The sequence below is a fragment of the Bicyclus anynana genome, chromosome 23 (genome assembly GCF_947172395.1).
Source record: "Bicyclus anynana chromosome 23, ilBicAnyn1.1, whole genome shotgun sequence".
Lineage (NCBI taxonomy): Eukaryota > Metazoa > Arthropoda > Insecta > Lepidoptera > Nymphalidae > Bicyclus > Bicyclus anynana.
Window position 1 is genome coordinate 12,222,696 of NC_069105.1, and position 16,022 is coordinate 12,238,717.

General features: G+C 36.0%; 1 protein-coding gene across 1 annotated transcript in view; it reads left to right on the forward strand.

Moving 5' to 3' along the window:
* The window catches only part of LOC112049152 (myosin light chain kinase, smooth muscle), a 66,839-nt gene extending 50,817 nt beyond the window's left edge, over nt 1-16,022 (forward strand). The window contains exons 5-8 of the mRNA XM_024086951.2: nt 7,148-7,289; nt 10,425-10,624; nt 11,637-11,789; nt 13,105-16,022. Of these exons, the coding sequence (XP_023942719.1) occupies nt 7,148-7,289; nt 10,425-10,624; nt 11,637-11,789; nt 13,105-14,284 (1,675 nt within the window). The 3' untranslated portion in view covers nt 14,285-16,022. The remainder of the gene's footprint in view (nt 1-7,147; nt 7,290-10,424; nt 10,625-11,636; nt 11,790-13,104) is intronic.

Below are 16,022 nucleotides of genomic sequence, written 5' to 3' on the forward strand. Positions count from 1 at the left end.
GAAAGTTTTAGTACGAGGTCAAAGAACTTCGTACCGCACCAGGGGTGAGTACAGAAAAATCGGTGCCGCAGCGAACGTGTTAATCTGGTACTTCCCATAAATAAAAAAACATATTAAATAAATCTAAAGGGATTTTCGGGTTTTCCGTTCGACTATTTGCCCCCCACTAACTTTGATAAAGAACCCCTTCAATGCAAGCTACGCCACTGACCTCTTAACTTACATAGAGCCTACAGTGAAATCGATTCCGTCGTTCCAAAGATTAGACCGGACAAATAGAAAAACAGACGAACTTTTAAAAAAAAATTTTGATTGTGTTTTAGTATCGTGTAAATAACTAAGCACTTCAGAAAACATTTATTTTCAAAACACATTCAGACACTTAAATTTTATTTACATGTATTAAAGGGCATTCGGAATGCTGAGCCGTGAAAATATCTTACAAGACTGGCATTTCAGACACTTCAAGGGCATTGACTTATGTCAACTGCTAGCGCTATTCTAGGTAAATCGATATTTTTATAACTCGACTGTGTGACTTATGAATTCGTCTCCATCTCTCTCAATCTATACTATCGTGGTATCGAGAGGGATAGCGACGAATTCGAGACTCAAACTGGCGAATTGCAAAATCTGCGTAACAGAATAGCACTACAAGTAAATTTTTTTCTCTCATTTATATATTTACCTCTTTTTTAAATTTATAACAAGGTTAATATAAAAATATAATACAAAACACTATTAAAATTTTATAAAAAATAAACCCTCCCGGTACGGGACATTTGAGTGCCCAAACAACCGGTGCTCAGGGCTCCAGATTGAGGAACCTCCTGACAATACGCACCGTCTCAACAATCACTGCCTTCTGTATCCGACCCTTGATCCAACAGTTAAGCGAAAGCTTCTTAAGATGTTGGTCGAAGCTTTTCGCTATAAGACCATTGACTGAAACAACTATCGGAACAATAACCAAGTATTTTGATACTGGGAACTTGTACATTAATTATTATTAAAGACTTAAAAAGCTTCGGTTTAAAGTTAGAAGCACGGTGTATTCGAAAAATTATTAACATCAACACCACGTACAAATTGAATCGCTTTATAAATATTATTATGGTAATACGGGATGGCTGTTGATTGAATATGTTAAGCCTGATTTACAATAACGTCTATTGTGAGGCGCTGGCAATGTGCGCGCAGCTTTAGGGCTGCCAATATCGTGAAAATCATGTTTATTTATTCATACTAATATTATAAGTAATATTCAATGCAAACAAAAAAACTTGATTCTTTGTTTGCATTGAATAAGCATTTATTAATTACCTCATAACTTCGTCATTTCCGAACCAATTTTGAAAGTTATTTTTTGTTTCCATTTAATTTTCATGAAAATGGGTTCAGTAATTTTAGGTTAAAACTACATTCCGCGCTTTTGTTCAGGACACACTAAAAAGGTAAAAATAAAATCTTCTAATTAAAAACATTGAACCGACTTCTAAATCACAAAAATAAACTAATAAGCGAAAAATAACATCGTATGTACATCGTAAAGCCGATTAAATCATAAAGTTTTAGGATTTAAGGACAGTTCCTTCCCCTGGTTCTTTCAGAAACGACTTTAATTAATACGTCACTGGCTTGGCACCGCCTTCAAATTGATCAGAAGGTAGTACATACGATGTTATTTTTCGCTTTTTTTGTTAAAAAGATTTTTATTATAAGTACAAGACGGTGGTAAACGCTACAGTTGACAGCCCTGCGGCATGTCGTTGGGATATGGCAGGATGGCGTCTCGCCAACTATGTGCGCCGCAATATCTGACGAGACTTGACGCCACTGTTACATATCAGCCGAGTACACACTGCACTCATCCGTGAACTTTTGTGTTTTTAACCGACTTCCAAAAAGGAGGAGGTTCTGCGTTCGGCTGTATGTATGTTTTTTTTTATGTATGTCCTGCGATATTTCTGTCATTTGTGGACCGATTTTGAAAATTCTTTTTTTATTTTTTATTTATCAACAAGTTAACTCTTGCATGATTTCACGTGACGATGACTAAGATGGTAACAGGAGTTTGGCGGGAAAATCTTCTTTCTGCATTTTAGAGTTTTATTGCATAAACTAGAATGTATTTTATTCAATATCGTTTTGTAAAGGTGCACAAGTGATCTGGAGGTTGTGCAAGAGTGTCTTAAAGCAATTAATTAGATTTAATCGATGGACTCCATCAAAAGTTTTGTCTTGACTTGACATAGAAAATAAATGAAATCCTAAACTGACATGAGCTATGAATTGCACCCTGAACTTTTCTGTTGTAATACTGTGGCGCTAACATACGACCAACGAGATAATCTCGTGAAGAGAAATAGACACATTTCAACAAATAGCGGCGCAACAGAAAATATCGCTTTTTCATTGCGTTGGGACGAAAACGGGACTGGGACAACTCCGCCCCATTCGACGATATTTTGTCTATTTCTCTTCACTTGAAGTACTGAACGATCCGTGATAGCCCAGTGGATACAACCTCTGCTTCCGATTCCGCAGGGTGGTGGGTTCACCTCCAGCTTTTCGTTGTGTGCATTTTAAGAAAATTAAATATCACGTGTCTCAAAATTGTAAAGAAACCTGCACACCAGAGAATTTTCTTAATTCTCTGCGTGATTGAAGTCTGCCAATCTGCAATGGGCCAGCGTGGTAGTCTATTGGCCTCACCCCTCTTATTCTGAGAAGAGACTCGAGCTCAGCAGTGAGCCGTACGTAGGTTGATAGACGACGAAGTACTGAACATCACCTCACCAAAGAGATCGTCAAATGTACACTTACCTTTATAAGACCGATCAACGTCGCCTAGTATGGAAGCACTCGAGTTCATTTTACATCGGATTATCGTGATTAATTGAGATGTAAACAAGAATGTACCTTATCCAGTCCAATATGTTAACATAAACGGAACTAATGTATTAAATACCTATTGCAATCAGCTATTTACGGATTTGCTAATAAACTATCGACTTGCATTATGGTTGCGTAAACATGCTTCTAATACTTACATAAGTTTATTTAATTTTAAATAGTTGTAAATAATGGATTATTTATTTTATAGCCCCACTGCAGGGCTCAAGGTTTGTATGTTTTAGAGGAGAGGTGAATACTCCTTGACGGCCTTATGTTGATTATGATTTAGTTTGTAACTTTAGGCTCATTAAATCGTACAACGAAATAGATAATTGTCTTGCTGGTATTAATGATAGTGAAGTGATCTTAAAGAGTATCTAACGACTCTTGAAGATCACTTCACTATGATTCTTAGAGAGCACCTAGCTTACGGTTTCTTTATAATCACTTCAATAACATAGGGGTAACGTCTTGCGAGTCAGGTCCCGATGTAATTCGTCTGAGGGTTTAGACTAGCGAGTCAGGTACCGATCAAATTCGTCTGAGGGAATCAAGCTCTAAGCCCACGTTGGAGTAGTAAGGTCGCTATGAGCTCCAAATTCTCTGTCATTTTATGAATAAGATTTAGCTTTTCAGTAAGCCATTTAGAATATGATGATGATGATTGAAAATATCAAATAATCCTTAAATTAATAATCTTCTACTCGTCGGCAAAAATTCAGTGTGAACCATGAAATTTCAACACGCAGGTAAATTAAAATGACATCAAAGAAGATAGACGATGAACGTTTTAAAAATGAAGTGCTTGTTTACACAGCCGACACCAAAAGTGAAATGACGTCATAATGTTTGTATAGGTAAATAGTTTACCAATAAAATGGAAGAGGCGTCGATTGAACGCGACTGTGACGTCAGTGAACGAACTTCAGCTTCAGCGGATGACGTGGATTCATTCACTCATTCCAAACTGTAAACATTCAAAATGAATTGTTAGTTTAACAGAAATAACTGCAAGTTCCTTCATATATATATATATATGGTATTATTTACAGTTCGTTTCATATAGGATGGTGCGGGTGACAGTTCGATTTACTCTTGAAAGTTTGCCGCGATTCACGATAATATGACCGTATGTATACCTACGTATTATGAACGTCATACAGGTGACTGTCACTGTACCCGTACTATCTGAAAAACACTTTAGTAAGATCATAAATGACTGACTACCGCTTCGTTGGTCTAATGGTTATCCGGATTATGAGGTCAAGGATTCGAATTATTAATCGGGCTATGAGATACTGAGTTCTTTCTTCTAATACTTTTCTCAATCCAAAGTTGAGAAGTTGGTATTACCACAGAAAACATATGTTACTGTTACACTGTGTCTTGGAGAGTACGGGCATCCTTAACCTTAACCTCTGATGTGAGTGGTTCTAATGAATTTAACATTTACATTTATCTAATTTAAGCTCAACAATTTAATTGGAATAGCGTGGAAACTAAGCTCCTTAGGAAGCCCGGCCCAGGGGTGTAGCTGGAAACCTCCTACATAGGTTAAGTCACTGTATTATGCTTGTATAAATTACACGGCATATGTATGGTAGACCCTTTCTTTTTAAGGTTTACAGACAGACATGCTGTCTTTAGGATACTGTGTGTAACTTTTAATTCTGAATAAATTTTCTTTCTTTCTTTCATGTTTATTTAAAGCGAACATTTTTGTTTCTTTTGTGAGAAATCATTCCCTCCATTTGGGCCCCCAACTAATTTTGATCCAACGCACGCTACGCCACTAGCCTGGAACTATATTATATTATAATTAAACATGAAAGATAATTTGAACCAAACGTTTGCGTTATCTGACTAGACTAGACCAGATTATTTTGAAAATGGAATTCAAAGTTGACGCAACATCGAAAACGAACTCCAGCGAACGTTCTTCAAAGCTGAGCCAATGACGTGGATTCATTCACTCATTCCAAACTGTATTCATTCAAAATAAATTGTTAGTTTTAACAGAAATAACTGCAACTGATGTAAAAATATCTGTCTACCTACACATATTTATTCGTATTCGTACCTATCTCAAGTTCCTGATGATTCTTTCATTCTTCAGTATAAAAATGCATTGCGAAGATCTTCCGTTTATCTTACCATCTACTTGGGTTACTGCAACTTGGGTTGGTATTTTCTAGACGCGTTTGACAGTGAGCTTTGTCGTATATAAAATCTTCAGAATTCTAAAATCTATATTATGATTGAATGAAGCTAGGAATCTTGGAACCAATAGGCTAGTTGACACTTTTTTTTAAGTGGTCTTAAATAATTGTTCATTATAGTTCTACTAGATTGAAAAAAAATATCATATTTTTTTGAGACGTATTATACGTCGTATTAGACGTAATCGTCAACGTATTAGACGTATTACGAGATTAGGTAGATAGTAGGTACCTACATGAAAATTTTAATTTTTAAATATTTATTTGACAATACGAGCCAAAACGCTGTCGACCACGATGGTCTATATTTCAACTGTTTCATGACGTCACAATAACAAATCACGTAAACATCGTCACAAAATGGACGACAGCGTATTTGACGTTTGGAAAATTTGCAAAAATATCTACATGATTTTTAATTAAGTTTTATAAGAAATCCTTCATCATCATCATCATCATCATCATCATCATATCAGCCAATGAACGTCCACTGCAAGACATAGTCCTTTCGTAGGTACTTCCAAACATCACGATACTGAGCCACCTGCATCCAGCGAATCCCTACCACTCGCTATCCTCAGTCCACCTGGTGGGAGGTCGACCAACGCTGCGCTTTGTAGTGCGGGGTAGCCATTCCAGCACCTCGTCCAACCAACCAAACCTCCCACCAGCCAGACTTGGACCAATTAAGAAAACCTTAATCAGCTCAGCCAGGGATCGAACCCAGGACATCCGTCTTGTAAATCCACCGCGCATAGTGGTATGCGTCATGAGTATCTAGGTAGACAACACCAGATGGCACCTGTATAATCTGGTGTTAAGAAAAATATACAGATCAGGTAAATTTCCTTTTTGTAAAATACACAAGCCAATTTGTTTATTTATCTTTCGGAGTGTTTTGACATCAACCTTGATTCGAACCCGGTGCCAAGTAGAATCATTGGCAACGATGTATTTTTGCACTAACTACCTCAATTCATACGTACATCGTTTTTTCCATGTCTCTCATTATTTCGGAGTTTTCTTGGCAAAACACCAAAATGACGTCATTTGCCCAGAATACGCGTATTTTTCAATCATTTATCTACAAAGCGAACCTACTTAATATGAACATTATTATAAATAATAATAATTAACGATTTTAGAGTTTGGACAGCGCAATATGTGAGGATTCGAGTTGATCAATACTAATCCTATACAGTGATAATTTTATACTATAGATCGGTTACGTCCCTACAAAATCACCGCAAAAATGATCCAAATAATAGGCTACAAAACTGAGCGCACACATGCACAATTTTGTCTTTAATTCCGTTATATATTTATGTATTTATAGTTTTTACACTTCCTGAACATTCATCTTAGGTATTATTTGTTTATGTTGTTTGTATTGTATTTGTTTAGTATAAATAATAATTGTAAAAGCAAACTTGAGTTGAAAAAAAAAAAAACATTGAGATGTGGAAGTTTCCTCTTTTGAGTGCGTAATTTTTCATGACCTAGTAACACATCTTTATTTTTTTATTTTTTACAAGTTAGCCCTTGACTACAATCTCACCTGATGGTAAGTGATGATGAAGTATTAGATGGAAGCGGGCTAACTTGTTAGGAGGAGGATGAAATCCACACCCCTTTCGGTTTCTACACGGCATCGTGCCTATTTTATAGTTTTTAACATTACACGACATCGTACCTACCACAGATATAAGAAGTAACTAGATTTATAAAGTGTCAATTCGTTGTATTGAAACCAGCGTACCCAGGGGCGTGGCCTAAATGGCTGTTTAATATTTAGTGAAAAATGAAATATGTCACCCTTACTTTAGAGTTGAATATTATTTATTCCTTCTGTCACAGAACAAAACAAGACTGCTAGTACATGTGTGGACACGCTTGCGTTGTTCCGCACACCCGGGTGTACGCGGGCCACGCCCCCTGCTTTTAGCGTTGTCTGTTCTGTGGTACCTACGTATCTAACAGTATTTAACATTGTTCAAGGCTGATAATAACGATGATGATGATGTTTCCAGCATCACAGGCGGCGAGCTGTTCGAGCGAGTGATCGACGAAGACTTCGTGCTGACGGAGCGCGCCTGCACCGTGTTCATGCGGCAGATATGCGAGGGCATAGAGTTCGTGCATCGCCAGAACATACTGCACCTCGATATGAAGGTGAGAAAACCACATGAAAATCCCTTCAGTAGTTTTATAGTTTAACTAGCGGACGCTCGCGACTTCGTCCGCGTGGAATTTTGTTTTTCACAAATCCCTCGGGAACCATGGATTTTTCCGGGATAAAAAGTAGTATATGTGTTAATCCAGGCTATAATATATCTTAATACCAAAGGGGAATGTCCACCAGCCCATACAACGTCGGCCCAAGAAACCCAGGTACACCCCCCCATAAAAGTATATGGAGATGATAATATGATGTATAAATAAGGATTTGGTTAAATATTTTTTTTAATAAAAGTTTGCTAGATATAGAAAAAAATATTTTATTTTATCACTCTCACTGCTCAAAAAGTATGCCGTTCAGTAGTCGAGACGTGAAAGAGTAGATAACAAACATTTATATCATCAAAATTATCAGTTTTGGAAAATCTCGGGAAACCATGGATTTTTTCGGGATAAAAAGTAGCCTATGTGTTAATCCAGAGTAAAATCTATTTCTATTCCAAATTTCAGCTAAATCGCTTCAGTAGTAGCGGCGTTATAGAGTAACAAACATCCAAACATCCATACAAACTTTCGCGTTTATAATATTAATAGGATTAGTAGGATAGTAATTGATTATGGAACACGGCTAAAACTCACGTGATATTAGGTCGGAGTATGCCCGACTAGTTTCGAACCCATACGGGGCCCTCAGTCATGAGCTGGTTCCTGCATCGCGGCACGATCCAAGCCGAGATCCGAACCGATAATGAGTTTTAGCCGTGTTTCATAATCAATTAATATGAATAACACTCACGATAGTTTAAATTCTAAAATTAGTAGGATAGGATGTGAACAGACACAAACAGACGCGGCGAAAGACTTTGTTTTATACAACGTACCTGTAGTAAGCGACCTACGAGTATAACTTGGAATAATTATGCGCACACATTTTCGGGTATCAGCGACGCTAACGTACGGAAAGTGATCATTAAAGACCGGCCGCTAGATTGCGTTTCTGTCAGGCCGTTATCGAATGGGCGATGTAACTTCGAACTAGCATTTGTGCTGTTTTTAAGGTTATGCGAACTTTTTGTCTTTCTAGTGATTAGACTAAACAACGAGGCAATTGTAATTGAATATGTTTGTCCCATTCGATCACAACCTGTCAAAAACTCTCAAAAAGGTGACGGAAAACATCGTGAGGAAACCTGCATACCAGAGAATTATCTTAATTCTCTGCGTGTGTGAAGTCTGCCAATCCGCATTGGGCCAGCGTGGTGGACTTTTGGCCTAACCCCTCTCATTCTGAGAGGTGACTCGAGCTCAGCAGTAAGCTGAATATGGGTTGATGACGACGACGCAAACTTAATAAATATTCTTTTATTAACAACAATTTATTTAAATAGCTGCGAGTACCTCGATGTACAGTTTTGACTTTCGTACGATTTTAATATAGGCAGGTAGGTAGGTTCAAATGAGTTTTGGAACACTCCAAGATCGTGAAATGGTATGACCATAGAAAACATATGGTATGACGTAGCTAAAGTCATCGTGTAGGACTAATGGCAATAAATAAACCATTTTCAAAAGCGCCGAGTGGCTGTTGATGTGAGAGATTGAATTTAATTTTCTAAATTTATGACGAGTGGGTGTTTGCAAGTTTCGAATAAAATTCTGGCGTGTAAAAACGCAGAAGTTAGGAAGAGTTCACATTGATTGGCGATCACGAGATAATAAAATAGGTTTAAAAACTGCCACTTTGATGGTCTTTTGGTTAAAAATTTTGCCCACGGACATGGTTTTAGTTTCGAGTCGTAGGAAGCCTGTAAAAAAATATTTAAAAAAAATATGACATACCTACCCTACCTATTATATACTTTTATCAGAATCCTCCCATCGTATTGGACATCTTTGGATTGGCTTATCATGTAGCTAGGACCCTTCTTCTTCGTTTTTAAAACAAGTTAAAACAGTTTGATTACAGTAAATATAAATTTACATACCTTATTATAAAAAAGGACGTACCATGACGGGGTCTGAAAAGATTAAATACCTACCTAACATACCTTCGATTTATAAATCCAACTGGTTTATTCGTTAAGGCGATTCTTTAAAAAATATATATATATATATATATATATATGGTCGAATTGAGAAACCTCCTCTTTTTTTTGAAGTCGGTTAAAAATGGATTACACTGAACTCATATTTTTAATATTTGTTTTTATCAGTCAATGAGGTTGTACTGCAAAACGACATCAGACTATGCCTTTTTTTTTTAAATTATCGCTATCGCTTACTCTATGTGAACGTACGCTAGCTGTGTACCAATTTAAAATGTACAAATGACAGGAATAAAAGCGTTCGCAAAACGAATAAACAATAATGTGACGGTAGACAAACATAAAACTCCCGCGCGATCTTTTCCGCCATTGTGATTTACGACTTGGACCGGAACCAAAATGGCGTCTGCCTCTCGAGGTGATGGAGTCAAGTGTGTCATTTTTATTTCGCGCATACCTTCACGATTTCTTCTTCACACACAAAGTCACATTAGGATATTTTAGTATTAATTGTTTTTTTTTTTTATTTAAAGATTGTAAACATAGATACTGTTGATTTTAAACAAAAAGATTACGAGTGTTTCATGAAAAATAAAGCTTCGGTAAAGCTATCACATAGCATTTTTTATCAACTTATGCATTTATTATTATTTGTTTATTATTTATTTTATTTATGCATACATTTTATTTTCCTTAGGACATAATAAAAAATGAAAGAATAAATAAATAAAAATAAAAAAAACGTTGAGCTGGAATCGAACTCTGGTTTAATAAGTTTTGCTCCTGAGTTTCACACCACATGTCCTGTTGAGCCGAAATCTGTTAACTTGATGCACGGCTTGTGTGTTAGGTTTATTTTCGTTACGGAATTTCTTGATTTGGTTGCTGCGTATATTTCAGTTATTTTGATTTTAACACAAAATTACCAAACCGATTTTCATGAAAATAAAATCAATCTGGAAGTATACTCTTTTAAACAAAAAACGAATTTTCGAAATTGGTTATTAGGTATATGACAAAGTTATGATGTAGGTAACAAACTTTTTTGAAGTCGATTAAAAACTACTAAATTACTTTGTTACAGCCTGAAAACATCCTATGCCTCACAAAATCGGGGAATCGAATAAAAATCATCGACTTCGGACTAGCGAGGTTCTACGACCCGGAGAAGAAACTGCAAGTGCTGTTCGGTACACCGGAGTTCGTCGCACCCGAGGTGGTCAACTTTGACCAGATCGGCTACGGGACTGACATGTGGTCAATTGGAGTCATATGCTATGTATTGTAAGTTAATTTTCTAACTAGGGGACGCCTACGTCTTCGTCCGCCTTTAGACATCTTTAATCCAGCCCTTACAGTAACAATGAAGTAACTTCTCCCATTTTCCCAACATTTCCCTTCACTGCTCTGCTCCTATCGATCGTAGCGTGATGAAAAGCATACTATAACCTGCCCAGGAGTATGAAGAATAATTACCAAGTTTCGTTAAAATCCGTCGAGTAGTTTTTATTTCTATAACGAACATACAGACAGACAAAAATGTTACTGATTGCATTTTTGGCACCAGTATCGATCACTAATCACCCCCGGATAGTTATTTTGTAAATATATTTCATGTACAGAATTGATCTCTCTACAGATTTATTATAAGTATCTACAGAAGACTACCCCTTGGAGCCGCATTACAGATATGAGTCTTTAGATTGAGGAAACTTCGTGTAATCTTTCGGTCTAAATTTTTTCTGTTTCAAGGCGATAGTTTTGTAAGAGTACGTAAGTGTTTATCATCTAATGATGACTCATGGATCTGAGATATGGTTGCTAAGTATGGGACTGAGAAAGCTCTGTCATTTAGGGATGATCGATAGAGCTAGGTCCATCGCTCGATCGTATAAAAAATTAAAAGTATTAAAGAGCTAAATGAGCCGATATACGTTTGGTGCCAGATGGCTCTAGTGAGCTATCTTTTTATGCTTTTGAAGTCCTCAAGGCGGCAAATGCAATGTGCTAACTAAAATGTTCTCTGAAGTGTCATTCTGTTATTGACGATGATTTTACGATTAACATTAAGTGTAAAGTGTAGTATAAAAATCTAAATCAGTAGTTAGTATTTCATACTTAGTGCGAGGATTTTTATGAAACATATCTTATCAGACTTTTTACATGTTATTTCCGCCATGCAAGGGGTAAGGTTCACACTACACATTTATAATTAACGACAGAAATATCCATAGACACTTTTATAGTCAGTCTGTAAGTACTCGTATATTTTAGAAAATTTATATTTTCATTTCAGATTATCGGGTCTATCACCGTTCATGGGCGAGACAGATATAGAGACGATGGCCAACGTCACAATAGCCAAGTACGACTTCGACGATGAAGCCTTCAATGAAATCTCCGAGGACGCCAAAGACTTCATCAAAAAACTCCTCGTGAAAGACAAAGAGTAAGTTCAATATAAAAAAAACCAAGACATCTAGTCCAGTGCCATATTTGGGTTTTGTAAATGTTTTTCGCATTTCTAAGTTATGAGGTCTCACAGTGAAATGTTTACACTACAAACCTACAGACACATGATAGCGATACATTTTTCTATGATCTTTCGATTATTTACATGAAAGAGATTATAGACAAATGCAAAACCCATAAAATTATACTTTCAATGTTTAAGTAGTAATATTCCATTTGAATGCACAGTGAGACTTCGTAATATTATTAAATACGGATGTTAGTTTGTTGTAGTACCTACTCGTAGTTACGTAGAAACCTAAGCGGCGTGCTTTTCGTTAAAACGTTTCGTGTGTTTTAATTTTTTTGAAATATCGATTAAATTGTAAACAAAACCAAATCATGCGTGTAGTGCCTTAGAAATTTGTTGATTAAAATGTTCGAGATTTTCAAAAAAAAAACTCAAATTAAACATTATTATGAGAAAAATGATACATGAGATTATTTGTTATTTGCCAAAAGCTGCTTAAAAGTCAGCAGCCTGTCGATAAAGACCCTTTGTTACTTAAATTTCATCCAACACTTGCCACTAATTAATATACATCATAGCTTATATGTGTAGCTATCCCATAACAATCTTATTTAATAGTAGATATGTACTAACCCTTCGCTTTATTTCCTTGATTTAGTATTAGAAGCTGTGCTAGTTTCTTTTGTTCGCAAATCTAAAACTATCTGACATGTCTCATAATATAAAGTTAGTATATTCCTTGTCATAATATTTATTTAGAGTAGGAATACACTTCCATTGTTGTCAGTATAGTTTATAGATTTGTGAGTATCGTAATATTATATTCTGTAGATATAATACCTAACCCAGTATTAGTAATTCCATAGTGTCTACTTGTTGTAGATAGCAATTTTATTTTACGAAACCCTTTTCTTTTGGAATTTAGCAAAATGTGGCTCACATAAATTATGTCATCAGTTTTCTATTAGCATATTTTCTAATAATTCATTACTATTTTGAAATCAAAACTTATGACCTCACATTAAACTGCAAAATCAACATCACGCATCCATAAACGAAATTTTTATAAGTATCCAATCGTGTCTTTATAAACCCACAAAAACTAATAGTGCAGCTTTTAAATTGTATCTAACTTGTAGTTAGAACTTTAATGTTTCCCAGTTCTACGCTCATACGCTATTATTGACTTTTAAACTTCCCATTTATCTTCTTACCTTCAAACTAAGTTCAAAGTACACACAACGAGGTGTTGGGGTGATAGTAACAAGGGTCTTTGTCGCAGGTCACGGCCGACTGCTACGGAGTGCTTACGTCATCGGTGGCTCATCAAACGATCCCCTCCAAAGCAAGATAAACCAACGCAAGAACCTCAATTGTCCCCTAAACACGAACTCGACGTGGCAAAAGACAATCTTAGGAACTTCGTGGAACGGTGGAGCGAACATCCCAACTCACCGTACGTGTTCGATATCCAAGCTCAAGAAATCCTCGCACTCGCCAACGGAAACTGTGAGAGATCGTCCATCGGTGGTTGTTCTCCGTCCCCAAGAAGTTCACTCAGCAGTTCACCTGATATAGTATTTGATGAAGATGATTTGGAACCACCGCCTCTACGAGACCCGACCCATACGACGAGATACAATCCAGTCGAAAGAAGAGCATCAGACAGCAGTTGCTTCTTACATAAGAAACAAGATATATTTGTGAGAAAGAACCTCGCTGAAGAAATAAAAAAGCTATCGGATCACCTATTCATGCTATCGACAATGAACACAGATTTAACGAATAACAATAGTATGAAAGAAAAAGACAAAAATGTAACAGAAACTAAAACATTTAGTAAAGAAGAGAAAAAGTTGACAAATGGTTTTAAGAGAGAAACCAACTCAACCATCACAAAGACGATAACAAACGGCAACGTGAACAATTTTGAGAAGAAAATATTTCAATCAAAGTCCACCAACAGAGTCAGCTCAGCATTCCTCACTGAAAAGGAAGCACAGAAGCCGATGACGAGTAAAATGCCGTGGGTGAAGTCGACGAGATCGAAACGAGTGACAACCACAAGTAGGGACGTACCAGACCAACCGATAGAAAAACGTAACACATTCTTCGTCGAATTCGATAAAAGACGCGGAAGAATAGACAAATTAGTAAATGGTTTTGAGAATGGGAAGCAATTGCCGTACAAAAGAGGCGATGAAAACAATGCACACAGAACAAAAGACTTATTACTGCATCTTCTCGAAAAATGGGGAGAAAGTGAAGAAACTGAAGGTGAAAGAACAGTCGGCGGCACTTCTAACAGTGGAAGACATCAGTCGATATCTTTAGAGTGGTCGCAATCGAACCAGCTAGCGCAAAATTCCATGTCAAGTATACAAGCATTCTTTAAAAGGCAATCCTCAGATGAAAAAGTTCATAAGAAAAATGGGACGACAAAGATTACGAATAATAAATGATTTTAACGATTGTTAGGCTTGAAATATGTGCCATGACGACTTATTCAGAAAGATTAACTATGAGTCTTGAAAAACATGACAAATAAAAATACTTTGTTTTTAATACTGATCTCACTTCAAAGGTCTAGTAACAAATAACAGTACCTACCAGCGTACATTGAATTTTATGTCGTACGTTTCTCATTATCGACTTAAGTATAATTAACGTACCTACCACTAGTACAATACTATTCCATTGAACCTATAATTTGTGTCTTTTAACAAGTACTTTGAGAAAATCTCGTACTTTTATTTAACTTAGTTAGTCTTTCTGAATAAATGGTAGGTTACCAAAGTAGGTCATGAGAATTGTTAATTCGTTAAGGTATTTTCTAAAGAAATGACAGTTAAGTAAATGACAATTTTATACGAATCTAGTCTTCATACTCAAAGCTCTGTATGGAATCCGCTTGCAGACAAGACTGAGATACATTGAATTGAAACTACGGAACATGAATTTAGATTATGTATGGAGTATGAGAGCATGGCTCGTTAGAACCACTTAGAACCGACCAGCGCCTTGTCTTGGGCCCAAAAATACCTATATTTTTTTTATTAATGGCCTATTCTGATCAAACTTGTATTGTGACATTTATGGCGTGCTGGGCAAAACTATGAACGCGGCGAACTATGGCGTTGGTCAAAATTCCTTCCAAGCCATTTTCCAGACGTTGGTATTAATGTTCCCCCTGAAAATTATCCGACAAGTTTACCACTTGATATTAAACTAGGGGACGCTCGAAACTTCGTCCTTCAGTTTTTCACAGGGAATTCCGGGATGAAAAGTAGCCTATGTGTCAATCCAGACTAAAATCTATTTTCATTCCAAATTTCTGCTAAGTCGCTTCAGTAGCCGCAGCGCAAAGGAGAAACATACATACACAAGATTCACATACACATACACACAACTTTCGCCTTTATAATACCTAAAGTGTATTTTATTTGTTTATTTAGTTATATTATACAAAAATTGTACCACCATGGTTCGCCTTATTAACAGTTATGTCTGACTCACCATAAATATCACATATACCAAGTTTGAGTCATTAATAAATATTTTGCTCCTGGGCTCAAAGAAGTTTTTGAGAAATTCTATGGATATACGTTCAAATCAACTACATAGCGTCATCGGAATTCGGATCGATGTAAGGGTGACAGTTGGGTGCTAGATGGATTTAATGAGTTATGACCTTGCATCGGGTGTACGATGGCATAAAGTTTTAACAATTGAAGACAATATGGCGATGAATCTTTTATACAAAGATGGATTTAATTGCCATTAAATTTTAGTGATTTGGCAATCGTTGACCAAATATTGATTTTGACTTACATTGTGTTATAAATAGAGACAGTCTTTATGTTTTTATTTAGGCACATGCCTTTTTTTATTAAGATCAGCATTTCATTTTTTTTAATACAATACGATACAAAGCATGCAATAAATGCTAATATCATGTACCGTTGTATCAACTCTACGAAATTACATTGACAATAGCGAATAATTTTGTACTTTTTATTATGTAAATAAATAGACAATACATTTTATATTTTAATTATAATTATTATACTATAGTTACATATTATGTCCTGGCGTATATGAATTTGTTCCTTGTACGTATTTTAGTTATATTTGTAATGATTTTATTAATAATTTATTGTTATGACATGTACGTTGTTAAAATATAAGGCTTAATAGAAA